The following is a 19,541-nucleotide window of genomic DNA, read 5'->3' as shown; positions in this document are numbered from 1 at the left end:
TACTCTAAAATCATCTTGAGATTTACATATATCCTGACAGGAAATTGCAATGTCTTTCACTGTGAGATACAAAAGGCTTATTTTAAATGTATACGCTAGTAAGCTTCTAAATGATGACCTGAGCTCGATCCCAGAATGTGGCAAACATAAAACCTGCACACATGCACGCACGCACGTACACACGTAGGCATGCACGCACACACACACCAATCATAAAACTAGAATCAAGAAATTTTGTCCATTTAAAAGGCCCAGGAAAAAAAAGAACTTAAAAAGAAGGAAGGAAGGAAGGAAGGAAGAAGGAAGGAAGGAAGGAAAAGGAAGGAAGGAGGAAGAAGGAAAAAGGAAGGAAGGAAGGAAGCTCAAGATTGTTGAGTAACAGACAAGTGAGGGTCAAGAATTAGTAGCCATTATGAGTAGGAAACAACCAGAGCCTGCCATATGACTCTCCTCTCAGGGGGCAGAAACCAAATCCCAATTTATCACCTGTCTTTCCACTTCCAAGAAACTGTTCTCTACTCACAGGCACTCACAGATGGGCTGGCAACACATACCTAAGCAACTAACAGTCTCTCTGTCTCTCTCTCTCTCTCTCTCAGAGGCACTAGGCTGCCTACCATACAAGCAGAAGCATCAGTTTCTTCATGTTTTCCCATTGCCTTTGAAAGGCAGTGATAGGAACAGGGAGCAGGTATTCTCACCTCCACCAGGGCAAACTTCTCCTCAGTGGTGTAGTTGTATCGCGTGGCACGTTCATACTCCTCAGCATTGTCGGGGCAGTCCTTATTGGAGTACTTGTCAGTCGGATGGACAAGTTTCCAGGAATACTGATGCAGTCAAAAAGAGGAAAGACATTCCACACTGAAAGCAAAATACTTGATTTTGGACTCACAAGACCATGGCTAAGGCCACCGAGAGGTGACCTTAAACATATACTGCCTTCTCAAAGTCTCTGTCTCTGTCTCTCTGTCACACACACACACACACACACACACACACACACACAATTATCTCCAAAAAACAGCACTCAAGTCATACAAGCCAGGCTTTAGAATGAACTCAAGCAAAATATCCAAAATGTTATATGCTGATAAGCAAAACTTTAGGCAACTTATTTGTGTTTAAAATGAAAATCTGCCTTTCAAATGACCATGTAGGCTTCCAAATAGGTACTTTTTTATCTGACTAAAATAAACTTTTAATGCGGAAAAATATATGCAATTTACAGTTATTTAAATCTGTATATGCTACCAGAAACTTTCTACTAAACCTTAAAGACACTAACGGCTACAACTCCGAAGAGTAAAACGGCAGTCAAAACGGAAGAATGAGGGCTGGTGGGAGGGTGAAGACACTTGCCGTCCAGCCTGATGACCCGAATTTGACCACTGGTAAAGAGTCTGGCCACTGCAAGTTGTCCTCTAACCCCCACCGTGTGCCCTAGCACGCTCTCCTCCCTGCCTCAAATAAAGAAACAGGTGTAGAAAAATAAACCTGATGACGATCGTAACGCCACACTTCAGATTTATATCCGCAAAAATGAGGCCCTTTATGTGACACGGACGAGTTCTGGAGGAACAGCACTTCTCACCAATCAGGGGTGGCTGCACATTTAGTGACTCAAATTCCCAAATACGGGGGAGGGGGGGGGGGGGGGGAGGAACGCTGTGCCTACCACTTCCATCACGTGTGCGCTCCACTGGGACAGAAGCTGGAGGCCCTGCAGAGCCAGGTCGAAGAGCTTCCGGTACTCAGCGTCTGTCTTCTGGGCCTCCTGCCGGCCAGACCCGGTGACCACCTAGGGCACACAGGCAAAGGCATGAACAGAAAACCCTCCTTACTCACTGCTGTGGAACACAGCTCCCTGGGTATGACGTCACCCTAGCCCTCCTGGACTCTAGAGCTCTCGCAGGGGACCTATTAACATTCAAGAGGGCTGTGTGAAGAGGTCGCCGGAGGCCCTGCTTCTCCCCTCAGGTGTGTAAGCAGTTAATGGTTGCAGGTTCGGTGGTATGTAACTATCGGTAAACCATCCACGTTCCTGCAAGTAACCCCAGTTAAACTCATTAGGTCACGAACTGGACTTGGATAGAGTGGTTTCTTTGGTCTGCCATTAGTGCACTAACTGGGGTGAATAGACATTTGTTCCTCTCCCCTGGACAAGCTCACGTAGCATCCAGAAATAGATGCTACTTGAGGGATCGATTTCAAAGTCACATATGCAAAAAAAACGCAAAACGAGCAGGGTCTGCTCCACAGCTCAGACTGACTTGAAGTCACTGCCAGTCTTCATCTACTTCTTCAGCACCGGGGTTACAAGTCTGCACCACTTTCAAGTCTTGTTCTTGTTTGGGTTTTTTTGGTTGTTATTTGTCTTGTTTTGATTGCATAGTGTCGGGGATGGACCTCACACAGGCTGACAAACACTCCAGTGCTGAGCTATAAGCTCAGTCCCCTGAATGTGCAAAAGACATGTCCAACTGCCAATCAATCCACGAAAAGATGCTCCACAGCATTAGTCAGAGGACAGCTGCCATGCAAGCCCGCTGAGACGAGGCTGCACTCTGGTCTAAGTTACTTCACACTGTTAGAAACTGGTTTCTCAGGCTGGGCCTTACCCTCATGAACTTCATTTTACAAGCAGCATTTGACGCTACTCTGAGTGCAAACACAGTAACAGGCTGAGTCAGGCTCTTGGAAGGCAGAGAAGTCTGTACAGCCCTGCCTACAAGGAACACACGGATAAATAACTGATCCCTAAGAGTAAAAAGGATGCCATCCCATAAACTTACCAAAGTCAATGAAAATCATTTTAATAGGTGGGTAGATCAAAATCATACAGGAAAAGCAGGTCTGAGAACGTATCTGACCACACCAGACCAAGTTAAGAGTTTAATTCCCTCACTTAGATCCCATAAAGAGATGAACATGGATACAAAACGACACCATAGAAACAAGCCACCTAGACCATCACCTGACCACCCAGTCTGTGTGTCAAGAAAGCCCAAATTTCCCAGGGCTTCAGCTCAGCATGGTCCCCATGGTTGACACAGCCTATTCATCCACTGATACATTTATCTGGCCATCTGAATGAACTGCAACCTCTTCATGAATCTGGACCTTCCTGTCCTCTGCTGCTACATCCTCCTTGGTCCTGAACCTTGCCTTTACAGCTTGACTCAACCCTGGGGCTTAGCTCAAACCTGTGACCCAGCAGCATAAGTGCCTGTAGCAGACCTCACACAGGGTTCAGCCTCTGACCCCAAAAGGAGAGCCCTTTGCATTTCTATCAGCCTAGGCTTCCTTTCTTAAAATTACTTGAACTCACTGGGCGGCTGTGGCGCACACCTTTAATCCCAGCACTCCAGAGGCAGAGCCAGGTGGATCTCAGTGAGTTCAAGGCCAGCCTGGTCTACAGAGCGAGATCCAGGAAAGGCACCAAAACTACAGAGAAAAATCCTGTTTTGAAAAAAAAAAATTACTTGACCTCTGCTGCAGCCTCTTTGACCCTTTGTAGCCATTCTGTAACCTATGCACACACATATATAGAGATATAGTGACCACATGATTTGTAACGTGTGATCTGGGAGTTAATATAAGCAAATTAAGATCAGAATAGAAGAATCTCCCTTTGCCTCAGCTATCAAGACATTGCAACTTCACAGCAAAACGCTTTCAATAAAATTAACAATCTGTGAATGTATCATTAGTCAATAAATTTTAATATTGAAGAAAGACACAAACATGTTCATCTATGCCCCTGACAGCACACTCATGGCAAAACCACAACCAGAAATCACTTCAGATTCACTACAACAGTCAGGATCAAAAATAAAAAGCTAGGTGTGGTGGTGCATGCAGTAATCCCAACACTCAAAAGGCTGAGGGTTCAATGGCTACCCTGGGCTATGTGTGAGACCCAAAAACCTTCGAAATAATCCCCCAAACAGACATTAATCAGAGGTAATGAGCATGCAGAGAAATCAGAACCATTATATACACTACTGACAGTAATGTAAAATGGCACGATCTGTCAGTTCCTAAGTGTTGGTCTTTGGAGCAAATGTCATTACTCACAATTCCACTCTAAGTCTCTTCTCTGAAAGGAATGAAAAACTGTTTTCTTACACAAAAACTCATACATACACTTTTCTAGAGCATTCTTATAACCCAAACATCAACTAGTGATAAAACAAAGCGTGGCATGCCCATCTGACAGAATATTATTTTGTTACAGAATAAAGAATTGATGTACACTACACTAGAGAAAACCACTGGCAACAGTATGTGAAAAAGAAGGTAGCTGTAAGAGACCATTATATGTTGTACGGTTCACTTACATGAAACGCTCCAAATATGCAAATCCAGAGACACAAATTAGATTGTCGGAGAAAGGGGAGAACTACTGATGGGCATGGAATTCCCCTGGGATAATAAGAATGGTAAAATGGACTGCGTGAGGGCTGCACAGCTCATCAGATGCATGAGTATCTTTCAGTTGTGGAATGTCAATAACTGAATTGTACTGTAAGTGGAGTTATCTCCATAAACCTCTTCTTCCTAACTCAACTCTCTAGGCCCATGATTCCCAGACAGCCCCTGCTAAGGGACTAGGAGTTAAACAGACCCCTGGAGAGGCCGATAAAGGTACCACAGACAGATAACAAAGGTGACAAACCCTGCTTTGTCCCCACCTTCCTAACTTGAGACCAAGACAGCAGGGAGACAAGGGTCTGACAGGCTTTCTCCTCCAGGAGCGCCCCCTACAGGCAGACCAGGTCAACAAGTCCAAGGCTAGACCAGAACACATTTATCCAAAGTTGTGGGTCTATCAGCTTCTCTTCCTTTGTTTAAACTGACTAACCCTAAATAGAGGAAAAGATTCCCCCCAATCTAGCACACCAAGAACCCTTAAAATCTGTACCCCTTGAAGTGAAACCAACTCCAGAGTCCCTCCTCTGCTTTGCAGGGAATCTTTCCATGTGCCTTGCTGTGGTGTGTGTGTGTGTGTGTGTGTGTGTGTGTGTGTGTGTGTGTGTGTTATCTTTAATAAGTGTTTTCCATTGACTGATTATGTCTGAGATTTCCCCTGATGCTGCCTGCTGTGCTTGATTTTTCTCCGACTTTTAATTCTTTAACTGACAGAGAAAGTGAACCCAATCCAGACCCGCAGAGGATTCCCTGTACTGACCTGGAGGCTCCAGTTACCTTAGGCCTTGGGACTGACTTCCCTTCTAGACATGACAAGGCCTGCAGATCAGAAAACCTCTCCTTTCCCTGAACAGTCTCCCTCTCCATCCAGTTTCTACTGCTTCACCCTCTCCTTAGTTTTTCTTTTGGAATCCCTACCATGGTTTCTTTTTCCTTTTTCACCCTCATCTGCCTCTGCCCCTTTTCCCCTCCCTCCCTCTCACCCCATCCCCCTTTTCACAGGGGCTGACACTCACCAATCACATACACACTAGGCAAGTGTTCTACCAGCCCGGCCCTATCAGTAATTTCCTGATGCAAGGTTCTATGTTATACGGCTTAGCAGATACAGACAAGGCTAAGCTGCACTGATGCATCAATTATGAGGGTTCTGTTTGTTTAAGTGTTTAGGTTTGGGTTTGAGGATCTTCCCCTATTCAGGTTTTGGTCAATTTAAAGAAATGAGTTTGAAAAAAAATCTGACATTTTAAAAAGCAATTAATGTTAATATTGGAGTGCAAATGAATAAGAGCAACACTCGAGTGCCTGCATGGCTCTGGGTGCGGCCTGGATGGTGCAGCAGCTGGGTACCTCACTGTTGCTGTAGCGTGCCAGCTCAGAGATGAAACGCATGTGGTCTTCACGGATCTGGATCATCTGCTCACAGATGTTATACTGCGGGCTGCTGCTTGAGGATGTGCAGGTCCACCTGGGCATGGAGAGAAAGCCCTGGATGACTCGAGGCACCAGCACAGTGCCCAGGTACAGTATTAACTGCAGCATGGGAAGACACTATTTGTGGTGCTAGGAACATTCAATGAATTTTACATTCTTTTTAAAGGAATTGTTTTAAAAAAAAACAAAATAAGGAATATGTGACAGACACCATCTGAGGCCTAGAAGACCTGAAGGATGTACTACATAGCTTTTACTAGGAGAGGTCTGCTGACCCCCTAAGGGAGAAATGTAATGTCTACCTCACAGCTGAGTGGTAAATGCAGGTTGGTTATGGGTATGAGCACTCAACAAATCAATGGGCTATGTAGAATGTATAATAAGGATGACTGTATGCATATAGTAGGTTGTAATGATAAGCTACAGAACCTTCACAGTTGAAATTACTCTGCATAAAGACAGAGTTCTTCAGGATCTGTAGGCCACAGTGCCTCTGCCATAGCTGTTACAGTCATCTTTTTTAAAAAAAAAAACTGTTTCCATTAAACAGCATTTAAGACCAGTTTCAGCTCTAGGGACCTTACAAAAATAGGCCTAGATTGGTTTAGCCCTCAGGTGACAATTTTGTAAACTCTGCTAATATACATGCATATCCCTGCTCCTCTCCAGGGTTGGCTGACAGACACCTCTGCTAATATACATACATATCCCTGCTCCTCTCCAGGGTTGGCTGACAAACACCTCTGTTAACATACATGCATATCCCTGATCCTCTCCAGGGTTGGCTGACAGACACCTCTGCTAATATACATGCATATCCCTGATCCTCTCCAGGGTTGGCTGACAGGCATGTTTCACCACACCAATGGGTTGAGGAAAACTATTTTCATATTTCTATATTCTCAACCAACACTGTGTGGCAGAAATCTTTAGAATTATAAAAACACTTTAAGGCTATGCTGTCCAACATGCTAGTCACTGGCCACTGAACATTCAAAATGTGGTTTGCTTTACTAAGGAAACGAAAATGTGTAGTGCTTTCATCAATGAATTTAAACACGAACAGCCACATCTGGGACACTGGTTTCCACCCGTGTGAGAATGTCAAAGTATTACTGTAGATGAGGAAATGTACACTATGGAGGTGCCCAGAGGGCTGGCAAGAAGCTCTAGCAGGCAGCTGATGCTCTTCCTACCGGGACTTGTTCTCCTCGTAGTGAGCGCTGGTCTTGATGTATCTTGCCAGTTCTATTTGCATGTCTCCAAATAGTGGAACCACCTGCAGCTGCTGCATTCACACAATGAAAAGAGAGAATATTACATTGCATATCCAGTCACCAAATGAATAACCACAAGGAAAATGACTAATGCTAACTATTAGCGTGGGTTAAACACAGCTGTAAATCACTCAGTATGTAAATATCTTCTTGGAAAAGAAACAAAATACAATCTAGAAACAACACAGAGAAGTATGTTTAAAGACTTAACCTCCCTTGTTGCTACAACCACAGCTGCATTTCTATATACTAATAACAAACACTTAGAAGATGAGAATTCATAAGAAAACAGTTTAGAATAGATCCAGATACTCATGAACAAAAGATGTGTTAAGACCTCAAAGCAAAAATCCTATCCTTAAAATTCTAGAGAAGACTCTCAGTAGATGGAACAACAGATCATGTTCATGTAGTAGAAGGCCCAAAAGTTTTGTTTTTTTTTTAATTCTTTTTGTATGAACTGATATGATTGTTCCATGGTATGGTTAAGGGGAAGCTTTTCACTGTAGACACAAGAGAGAGAACAGTCAGAGGCATCTGGAAGAGTCAGCGCTGAGAGAGAAAGAAGCAGACTGAACATGGCCAGCAGACTGGGCCGAGAGGGGCTATCTGTGAGACAGAGGGAGAATAGCAGGAGATAGAGAATAGAGAAAACACAGTGTGATGCAGGAGCAGAGCAGAGAGGAACAGAGAGAGGGAGGAAGAGAGGGAGAATAAAAGAGAGAGTGAGCTTGAACATATCAAAAACAGGGGTATTACAAGCAGAATGAGGGGGAAGAGAAGCCCAAGAGCCAGAGGGAGTTTAGTGTGGGGAGGTGAGAGGAGCTAGGATGCTATAGCCTGGACTTGGACATGAGTAACAGGTACCTGTGATACAGGCTGGTCTGCTGACAGGCACCACAGACAGCCAACTGTCCCTTCTGCCTTTTGGGGTTTGGGGAAATGGAGTTTCCTTTGGACCTGACAGTTTTCATTAAGTTTAATTCTTTGTCATTGTTGCTAGGGATCAAAATCCAGGATCACGTGTGTGTCAAGCGAGCACTCCACTACCAAGCTACACTTCCAGCCCAGAGCTGCACTGATGGAACCCAGATCAATATGTCAGTAGGAAGATGCTTTTGTTTGTAAACCAGAATACCAATTCTAAACTCTTATCTTGAAAAGCGAATGCTGGCTAAGATTATCTTTAAGAAGAAAACTGGAAGAGATCCTCTTCTGGGTAAGCACACCTGGCAGAAAGCTGTAGCTCGAAAGTCAGTGTGGTGGTCTGAATGAAAATGGCCCCATAGATTCATAGGGAGTGGCATTATTGGAGATGTGGCCTTGTTGGAATAGGTGTGGCCTTGTTGCAGAACTGTGTCACTGGGGGGTAGGCTTTGCAGCTTAAGCTAGGCCTCGTGGCTCATGTCTGCCTGCACACCGCCACGCTTCCCACCATGACAACAATGGACTAAAACTCTGAACTGTGAGCCATCCCTAATTGAATGTTTTCCTTTGTAACAGTTGCTGTGGGGGCTAGAGAGGTGGCTCAGAGGTTAAGAGCACTGGCTGCTCTTCCAGAGGACCCAGGTTTAATTCCCAGCACCCACATGGCAGCTCACAATGTCTGTAACTCCAGTTCCAGGGGCTCTGATGTCTTCACACAGATCTACCCACAGGCAAAACACCAATGCATATAAAACACAAATAAATAAATCATTAAAAAAAAAAAAAGAGTTGCTGTGGTCTTGGTGTCCCTTCACAGCAACAGAAACCCTAACTAAAACAGAAGGTATGTCCCTGCATCAAGGAAGAAAGCCAGAATACAGGACAGAGACCTAGGGAAGAACCACAAACTGATTTGTGCGTTCCTTTTTGTTAATACTATTTCATGTTTAATGCTCTTTTCAGATCCCTTGTCTACCTACTCCCCTAAATGCAAAGGTCTTACCCCATGACCTCTATCCAAGCTTCATGCCAGTCGAATAGCTACTGACTCAACTTCCTGCTTGTGGGGACATGGACTGTGGATTTTTATAACAATAATAACTTGATTTATTATTTAATTATATTACTTATATTAATCAATTATTATTTAAATAATAACATTATTATTAATAATAATTGATTAATATAAGTAATATAATTACTTATATTAATAACTTATAAATAACATTATTATTATTATTATTATTATTATTATTATTATTACTGGAGAGAGAGCGAGCGCTGCCTACTCCACAGCAATCATGTAGAAGCCAAAGGAGAACCCTCAGGTGTCAGTTCTCTCCCTCTACCTTGTTGCATCCTGACCTCTTTCTGTTTCTCCTTGTCTTAGTTACTTCTCTGTTGCTATGATAAAAAGCCAATAACTGAGGCTTTGAGGAATCTTTCTCATTCGAATAACCACAGCGCTGTTCTGCATACTCCAGGTTAACTGGCTTGTGGGCTTCTAGGTAATTCTATCTCCACTTTCCCATCTAGATATAGGAGTGGTGGGATTACAGATGCACACCACCACATCTGGCTTTTTATGTGGGTTTTGGGGACCAAACCCAGGTCACAGAGCTTATATAGAAGATGCTTTTTAACTTGCTAAGCCATCTCCCCAGCCCTGCATCGTGGATCTTATTGAGCCCTCTGCATCAGTATCCTCCTAGACCAGGGGTGGGTACCAATGCAGTTACTAAGCAGCTCAGTCAGTCCTCAGATTCTCTCTCCACCCAGGCATATGGAATTTCAAGCTTGGGTCTTAACCAATGCTGCTTGCACTATAAGTACCAAACTGCCTCCTGGAAGCCTACTGTCAATATTGATTGCCTGGATTAGAAAGACCAGACATTCTTGTGGAAAATCCAGGTTTAACATGCCAGGCAAGACATCTAGTTTTAGCCAGGCATTGACTAAAAAAAAAAAAAAAAAAAAAAAAGATGAGGTGACTCTCAGATTCCTCAAAGCTCCACAAACCTCAGAAGGAAGTATCTAGGGTCTCAGAGGGGCCAGAGAGCCAACTAGAAGTGTCCAGAGCAACCTGCTTCAGTTGATTAGCTTGAATTATTTAGGAGGCCCCCAGACAGTGGGACCGGGCCTGTCCTTGGTGCATGAGCTGGCTTTTTGGAACCTAGGGTCTATGCTGAGACATTTTGCTCAGCCTTGGTGTAGGGAGGAGGGGACTGGACCTGTCTCAACTGAATCTAACAGACTGAGCTGACTCCCCAGGGTCGACCTTGTCTTGGAGGAGGTGGGAATGGGGGGTAGATTGGGGGGAAGGCTGGGGGGTAGGAGGAGGGAGGACAGGGGAATCCGTGGCTGATATGTAAAATTAAATTAATTATAAAATAAAATTTAAAAAATTTGCTAATCATAAAAAAAAGATGCTATTGTTTTATGCCTTTTCTGGTTTGCAAAGTGATTAATCAAAACTCTCTAAACCAGATACAACCACACACCACTTAAAAAAAAAAAATCAAGTAATGATCCAATGTCTTAACCAATTCTGGTTGAATCTTAGGAATGGACAATATCTCAAGCTTATTTATATTGCATAATTAAGTGGCAGCTGTCACTGAAAAAACTATTCAGAGATGTATGAATCATGTAACTGATTGTCCTAGATGCACTACTTTATTTAAAAAATAAGGTTCATGGTGAGAAAATGGAGTCCCTGTCCCTTTTATACACCACATACTTGTATAAAAACTTAAAAAGGAAATTAACTTTTAAAGTTAATGCATAGCTTAAAAGAAAATCTGTGTGTGCCTAATATACATTACACATCTACAGTTTTTTATTAGTGCTAGACTTCAAAACCATGACCTCCTGTTACTGTGTGTAACCTCGAACTCCGTCTCTGTACCAGCTCTTCTGTAATTAAACCGGTAATAATTATATGGAAAATTCAGAGCAACTGACTACTGAGTTGCACTGAAATTTCCTACTAAAAGGCCTCTAGACAAGAATGAGAGGAGAAGCAAAGGGACTAATGTATCTGTATTCAGTTACTACGACGCCTGGCAGTAAGGAGACACTGGGCAAAGGCACAGGAGCACGTTGAAGCTGAGCTAGACCATTGTTCTTCGTGTTTCTAGGTGTTACTGAACAACATACAGGCGTAAACCTTTGTATTCCTGGATCTGAAAGATACATTTCATTCTACTAAAATGGTTCTAACACAAAATAAGATAAAAATAAGCAAGCCTTTCTCTCCCTTCCCCCTGGATTCCAGAGAGACACTTTTTACAAACAGAAGGTTGGGTTCATGCAGCCAGATGCGAAAGAGAAGAAATTATATGATGCCATTTCTACACTCTTCAATGCAGGCAAAAACCAAGGCAAGGAGCAGAAGAGAGAAAGCAGTCACCTTTTCAGTCTCAGAACTCTCTCTTATCTTCTTACATCCTGGTATGTATCACAATCACTTAAGGTTCATTTGGCAGAAATTCAATGAGTATATCAATAAATACATTTATTATCAATGCCCAGATCTAAGCAAAAATCTTCGCCAAACAACTTTTTTATATGTATAAATTCACATGTATATATGTTTTCATATACAAACGTATATAAACACACACACACACACACACACACATCAAAACTCACCTTAAAGTATTTGTCTATTTTGGATAAATTGATTCTTTTCTTGGCATCTAGTTTGTAGATGTTACTGACACTCCCATCCATCAGGTACAGACCAAATCCCATGACCTGAAAAGCCACAAAATGGTGCAACATTACACTTGGACTCTGAATTTACACAGGTGCACACTGACAAGCTGGTGAACTTGCAATCACAAATCACTCTCCCTTTTAATGGTGCTATGAAATAAAGAGCTATCCTTTGAATAAAACCCTTTCCTTGAATATGTCATCTCCGTGGCTACGCCAGCTTTCTCCCTAGACACTCAAGTGCCAACGCCTGCTGAGCAGAGTACAGCGCAGCACTAACTGTGGGCAACTGCACAAGAGAATCAGGAGACGGCTCCTCAATAATGTCATCAGGTCCATTCTTGGAGAACAACTTCATGCACACTAAATCCAGGTGCTTGAAGCAGTCCCTAGAGCATCATGAACAAGGGTGGGCAAATGTACAATCAAGAATACGTGTATGTTAAGCTGTATATTTTTTTAAGGTTTTGTTGTGATTGAATACCTGCTATTCCCAGTCTGGTGCTTTGGATGCATTTTTTCTTCTTCTTCTTCACAGAAATCAGTTACAAAGGATAATTTGATTTCCAGGCTAACTTACTAAGAGACAAAGGAGCATTGACTAGCGTAACCTGAGTAGCACTGCACTATCCAATATACAACCATGCATAACCACTAAACTTCACTTTGATTACGTAAAACACAAATTCAATCTGGCAACAGTCATGTGCACATCCCCAGTGTACCCTGGGAACATGACCAAGGGCTCCTGTGTCAGCACAGTCATAGTCATGACATTTCTACTGTCATGGACGTTCCCATCACCTTGTGGTACTCTCTTACAAGGATGTGTCACAAGCTGGGACAGCAGGCATACTCAGCAGACAGTGCCTCAGACCAACTGTGCAGAGGTGGCGAACAGAGCAAAGAGAAAAGGCTGTGTGCACAGTCAAGAGACACGATCCACACACAGGACAGCTTGAGAATAAGAAAAGGCTGGCAAAGGACTAGACTAAGTACAGCCTTTTGTGCTGCTGTGCGTTATCCCTGAGAAAGGTTGTCATCCCTTACACACACACACACACACACACACACACACACACACACACACACACACACACACATACTTTGAGTAGCATGTGTTTTTCACTGGGCGTCAAGTACATTCTGTTTTCATAGTAATCAACACACAGATTCACGATGTCTGCCAACAGTTCTTCATAGCCAGAAATGACCTCAAGCTGCTGCTGCAGAGACTGAAACACAAGAGGAAGATATAAGATACTGCCCGCTCCAGCCTCACCAGCAACACAGGCCGTCAATGGTGTGCGGAGAACACGGGCCTTACTTGTGTGATCTTGTTGTGGTTGGCCAGGAACATGGACAAATTCTGTGACTCCTGGATGGACTGTGGATCTGCCATCTTACGTAAAAACTGAGCAGCCCTAGAAAGAAAAGTCAATTCTAAAACATATCTACAAATTGATTTAAAGGACAGGGAGTCTTGGTGGGGGAGCGGGGTGGGGAGAGAATCAGGATTCCTCTCCTCTACCTGAAGTTATTTACACAAATGTGTATTGTAGATGCTGGTTATGGTTTCAGCCTCTTGCAGCATCTCTGACCTTGACTTTAAGGGCGGTGGTTTTCAATCTGTGGGTCGTGACCCCTTTAGGGGTCAAAAAACCCTTTCACAGGGGTGGCATATCAGATATCCTGTATATCAGATATTTACATTACAATGCATAACAGTAGCAAAATTGCAGTTATGAAGTAGCAATGAAAATAACTTCATGGTTGGGGGTCACCACAGCATGAGGAACTGTATTTAGGGTCATCAGCATGAAGAAGGTTGAGAATCACTGCTCTAGGGAAACCGTTTGACAACTTAGATGCAGCTTATACAGCTCCAAAGAGCGTCTGTGTTCTACTGCCATTGACTTCATCAACAGGTGTCTATACTCTGGTCTCTCCTATACACAGGTAAATGTCCACTTTTATTTATGGGTCTATACTCTGGTCTCTCCTATACACAGGTAAATGCCCACTTTTATTTATGGGTCTATACTCTGGTCTCTCCTATACACAGGTAAATGTCCACTTTTATTTATGGGTCAAAGGCCCCCTAGTCTCCCTGTCAGAGAAGAGCCTCTGCATATCCTGACTCCCAAAGCCCTGAAATGCACTGTTAAGGATCTTTCCAAAAACCCTCTCGGGCCACCACAATTTCCAAGGAGTGCCTCTCCCATTTATGCTGCCTCGGTCCACTATTAGCACCGTAACCTCCCAGAGTCCTAGATCTGCCACCTATTCAGCTGCACAAGGGGAGGCAAACAAAAGGCCTTATACAGTAAAGTCCTTGAAGGCACACGTTGAGTCTATGCGGAGTGGAGTGAGGAACCTTTACACGTAATAGAAACTGCCATTGGATCTATCTATGCAACCCAGATTCTTAAACATTCAAGTTTCTACAAGGAAGCATCATATCCACACTAAATTCACTTCCTTTCTTCCTCATGAACAGCTTGAAACGACAATGTTTCAGGCTGTGGCCATGTAACCAAGAGGTAGGCCATAAGATACAATGCAAGACTGTCAGGAACTTGAACGTTTATTGCTTAAAAAAAAAAAAAAAAAGAGTACAGCTTTAAATTCTTCCCTCCCTGTCGACCAGAATGGAAATGGTGGGTGCACTATGAGCAACATGTGATATCTGCAGAACTCCCTAATTAGAATATAAACAATTTAAAAATTAATAAAATATTTTGAGCCGGGCAGTGGTGGTGCACACCTTTAATCCCAGCACTTGGGAGACAGAGCCAGGCAGATCTCTGAGTCTGAGGCTAGCCTGGTCTACAAAGGGAGTTCCAGCACAGCCAGAGCTAAACACAGAGAAACCCTGTCTCGAAAAACAAAACAAAACTTAAAAAAAAATTTGAAAACTTGTATACAGTAAAATCATATCACTGATACAGTAACACTATCTTTTCAATGTGTTTACCTTCTTGATTCCAACAGATGCTAGGGTAGAAGACATGGCAACCACAAAAGGAAGGGATTAAGGACACTGTTTTCAATTTCAGTCAAGTGTGTGGATTATTTTTGCATTTTACTTAGAATCTGAATAGAAAAGCTACCATCTGGGCACAAAAGAAATGAGTGTCAATGAGAGAGAGACAGACAGAAGGACTATGAGAATAAAGGGTGTGTGCTTGCTAATCTTATTGTCAACTTGACTACACCTGGAATCAAGTAAAACCCAAGCAGCTGGGTATGCTTACGAAGGATTTTCTTGTTGATCATTTGCCGTGCAAAGACCCAGTCTAAACCTGGATCATGTAAGGTCAAAAGACCTACCCTAAATCTAGAATTGAGGTATGTCATCATAGCAACAACAAAGCCTGATTAATACATCCCTGATGGCCTCTTTCTAGGCTGGTCCTCTGCCCTCAGAAAAGGAAAGTTACTATAGGAAAGAGCTGTCTAGAGGACCTGAAATGCTTGATATGACCCTAAGGTACCTCCCAATAGTACATGGGCCAAGTTTGTACAAGCTTATGTCTGCAATGAAGTGCCAGGGTCGTTCAACACACAAATGACAGGCAAGTGTGATGACAATCTTGAAGACTGTAGCTCAGCATCTTGGATGAAAAACCCACTTTCCCTAGAGGAAGATGTTCCCTGGGCCAACCACCTATGCACAGTGAACAGAGATGGATGTGTGTATTTATCGTCTCAAGGTTACTAAACACACAGATTTCACCATAACCATTTGAGGCTCACCAGAAAGCCCCAAGATGTGTAAAACCAGAGACCCTTAAAATGTCAGCAACCCCGTGCACCTTATTCTCAGTAGGCAGTACTCACAGTCCCAAGACTGATGAGCAGCTGCTATCAGCAGAAGCAATGATTTTAGCACACAGGAGATATGCACCTGCTACTCGCAAGGCTGAGACAGGACCTCTCTAGGCAGACCTACTGCATGCTGCAGGTTCGAGCTCACCTCTTATATGCTGAGTGGTCATTCTTCACACTGCACTTCATGTTCTTCAGCTCATCCAACACGGCAAACATGTTGATAAATTTGCCCAATGTGATCAAGTAGGCTTCAGACACGAAATCCTTTCTCCTCTCAGCATGACACAAGCGTCTCACTTCCCCACAGAAACGCTCGATGGCATTTCTCTGAGCACAGAAATGGGAAGGCAGAAGGGCCCTCGTCAGCAGCTTATCAGATCTTCGTTCAAGCTTCAAGGATGGTCCCTCATCCACTGTTTCTCACTGAGGCTCTAGGATCACCTTCCACCTCACATAGAGACCCTTGTCTGAGCAATTTCCATGCCTCTGCTCTGTAAAAACTATTATTTATTTCACCGTTTAGCAACTATGGCTCTTACTAAAGTAAAAGAATTTTGTTGATTATTCCAGGAAAACTACTGCGACAGGTACTGCTGATCATCCACGTGACAGAATCTAGAATCACCTAAAAGACAGGTTTTCACAAATGCCTGTGGGGGATTACCTTGATGATACTAACTGAGGTAGAAAGGCCCACACACACCCCTGTGGGCAATGCCATTCCCTGGCTGGGATCCTGGGCTGTAGAAGTGGAGAAAGCAGCTGGACACAGTATGCATTCTTATCTCTGTGTCATAATTATGGCAGTGGCATGATTAAGTGTTACAAAGCTCCTACTGTCTCCAGTTCCCTGCTACGATGGATTGAACTCCTGAACTGCAGGCTAAATAAAACCCCTTCTCCTTTAAGTTGGTTCCCAGGGGTATGTTGTTATAGCAACAGAAACCAACTACAGGCCCGAGCAAAATGCTTCAATAAAGCATCTATAATACTGACGCTGTCAGGGGAAAAGCTGAGGGGATTTTCTTTTTGGTAAGTTTTAAGATTAAACTAAAACTCAAGGAAAGATACGGTTAAAAAATTGTTTAGACATTTCCAAACAACCACTTAAAGAGCTAGCAAGTCTCTTCCATGTAGCCTTTTTTTTTTTTCCTAATTGAAGGGTCAAAAGAGGTCAAGCTCAGGGTAGGAAGTACCAGAAAGGCAAGAAAATGATTAAACAATGAGACCTACAGTGCACTTGGAACTGATGAAAACAAGCTTTTGTGCAGAATAAAATTCACGCTAAAAGAACTGTTTACTCAGAACGGTGAAGCTTCAGTCCTCCGTCATCTCCTGTCCCTACTCTCTAGTATCAAACCCCTCCAATTATTTTAATGTCTTACCTGAAAGTACATGAAATTCATCAGTTTTGTGACCTCAGGCTCAAGGACTTCCACAGTTTTCTCATAAATTTCAACTCTGTTAGGCTGCTCATTGCATTTCACCTACGCATAAAGAAACAAACGCCAAGCTGAGGTTTTCATCAGGCTGAACGAAACAGGCACGCTCATCACTGCGTAAGGGGTACACGAGGGTGTGGTCGGCCTGGTAGGGCTGGGGACGGGAATGGCAGGAAGGGACAAGGCACCTGAGGGATGGCACGGGAGCAGCTCCTCCAGGTATACAGCATGACAGCGTACTCTTGGCCTTCCTCCAGCATCTCGTTCTGCAAAATCCGCAGGACCAATCGTGTGTAAGTAGGGGACAAACACAAAGTGAGATGCAAACCGCTGACAGTACCACAAACCACCCTACCTACCGCTTCAGAGACTGTAGCCTGACAAGAGACACTGTACACTACAGACGAGCACAACAACAGCCCCAACTCTCCCTACAGCTTCAGTAGGCTGCAAAGGACTCTGGGTGACAACACAAGTCTCTTCTGAGGAGAGCCACCACAGAGGTGCATCTTGGCCCCACCCAACCCTCCATAACTACCTGAAACGCAGACCTGAAGCTAGGGGCATGAAGGCTGGGCAAGAGGACAGAACAGCATCCTCACAGTTTCTTTCCCGGGTTACACCAAGCTTCCTGGTTTAGACAGGATCCAGAAGCCGAGCTGCTAGCCCAGGATATATAGGAGGAAAAGGCAGAATGCTTCACACAGCACTAAAAATTCAGGGACGGTATCCACGGGAAGAGGGGGACCATCATTTTTAAAACTGTTTTGGTGTTCTATTCCATTCCTTCCTTATCATTTGCTTTTGTAAAAAGGGGTAAAAACCCATGGGTGGTCTTTAAAATGTGACTGGAAACCTGGTAATGTTTTAAGATGCATTAAAGGTACTGCCTTTCCCAGCCTGGTCTGCAGAGCGAGTTCCAGGGCAGCCAGGGCTACACAGGGAAACCCTGTCTCAAAAAAACAAACACACACAGCCTTTCACCTTATAACTTCACTCCTACCAATGCTTAGAAAGATGTTCATCACAGCATTCTTTACTACACAGAAGGGGAAACTGAGTAAATGTACAAAAATAGTTAACTGTGGACATTTACAAAACGGGTTATACAGACATTCAAGGTACTTTCTCTGGAACACTTCATATGAAAATGTGCACAAAATCATTAACATACATAATTACAACTACAGAGTTCATTTAGAAGACCCAAGTCCCCTGTGAGTGTACACCTGACCTATGTAAGTACAGGCATGGTGAAGGAAAGACCACCAACCAAGGGCGCCCTTGCAATGCTGGCAAAGACTTTCCCTGGGCCAGAGAGATCAAATGTTTTAAAAGAGTATGCACTGCTTTTATAATAAAAGCAAAGACGCTCTTAACACTGTGAGGCATTTCCGTCTCTTTTTCTCTACCTAGTCTATCACGAAGCAAGTGGTTTGTCTGCTGTTCAAATGTGACACCCGCTAGAGAGAAACAGAGAGGCATAGACAACATTACCATGCTGGAGTGGACAGTTGCTTGTTCAATGTATCTTGCAATGCCTGTGACAAACGCATTTCTGTCTTCAAAGTTGGTGTTGAAGTTTGGCTGAAGAAGAGGGAAACAAGACAAGAACATCACGCTGAGGTCAGAGCAGCAGGCTGTGTCACATCTGCTCAAAGACCTACCTGGTAGAGCAGGGAGGACGGCGGAGGCTCAATGCAGGGCTGCTGGTCAGGCAGAGGCAGCTCCTCCAGGAGGTCCACATTGGACAGTGCATCCTCTAGTGTCACCTGGGCAGCCATCCTGCAACACAACAAAGTACAAAGTCACCTGTGAGGAAAGATGCTGTCCGGCATATACAGCAGGCCTTCTGACGTGGGTTACATGGCTTCCAGTTCCCTTCTCCTTCTTTCAAGGGCACTGGAGATGACCAGAGCTTGAAGGCATGGGGACAGCCAGTCCCTGAGAGGCCTTTCCTCCCTCCAGGCTTTTTGGGAAGGCTCTCCTGACCTCCAGAGTATCCATGGGCAGAAAACACAGGTTTCTATTTACATTTGCCATCACTTCCTGTACCCTTTCTACATTGGCGCTCCAGTCCTAGTTGGGGGTGCTTAGGGCCCCACAGAGCCCTAACGGTGCCAACCCTTCACAGGGCTGGAAGAGGGCAGCATCTCCTGCAGGGTTATTCCAAATATGTAAGGACAAGTAGTACTGCCCTGGGCCACCAGCAGGGTAGCCACACAGACAGGCTGGATCACAGGGACTGCTACTGGAGAAGTGGCTGGTGTGTGCACGGTGAACTCAGGAGGTGGCTGTTGGAGAGAAAAGTATAGACAGCAAAGCTAGTACAGACAGGCAGAGAAACGCAGGCATATAACTCTTCTATGCCAGCTACAAAAGGCAGAGGCAGTGCACGCACCATGACTCCCACTGAATGTGTTCTGACCCCAGCAGGATGGGTGGTGGGGTAGAAAGATAGTCCACTCTGCTAGAG

At 43.9% G+C, this 19,541-nt stretch overlaps 1 protein-coding gene across 1 annotated transcript in view; it reads right to left on the bottom strand.

The window, feature by feature from the left end:
• Cyfip1 (cytoplasmic FMR1 interacting protein 1) overlaps positions 1–19,541 on the bottom strand; it is a 94,364-nt gene that overhangs the window by 42,260 nt on the left and 32,563 nt on the right. The window contains 12 exon segments of the mRNA XM_028892598.2: positions 702–827; positions 1,676–1,798; positions 5,782–5,899; positions 7,062–7,153; positions 11,724–11,828; positions 12,896–13,024; positions 13,117–13,213; positions 15,769–15,950; positions 17,009–17,110; positions 17,254–17,331; positions 18,563–18,652; positions 18,733–18,850. Of these exon segments, the coding sequence (XP_028748431.1) occupies positions 702–827; positions 1,676–1,798; positions 5,782–5,899; positions 7,062–7,153; positions 11,724–11,828; positions 12,896–13,024; positions 13,117–13,213; positions 15,769–15,950; positions 17,009–17,110; positions 17,254–17,331; positions 18,563–18,652; positions 18,733–18,849 (1,359 nt within the window). The 5' untranslated portion in view covers position 18,850.

The sequence above is a fragment of the Peromyscus leucopus genome, chromosome 1 (assembly GCF_004664715.2).
Source record: "Peromyscus leucopus breed LL Stock chromosome 1, UCI_PerLeu_2.1, whole genome shotgun sequence".
Taxonomy (NCBI): Eukaryota; Metazoa; Chordata; class Mammalia; order Rodentia; family Cricetidae; genus Peromyscus; species Peromyscus leucopus.
The sequence above is the reverse complement of the archived record's forward strand: the minus strand, read 5'-3'. Positions and strand labels throughout refer to the sequence as shown.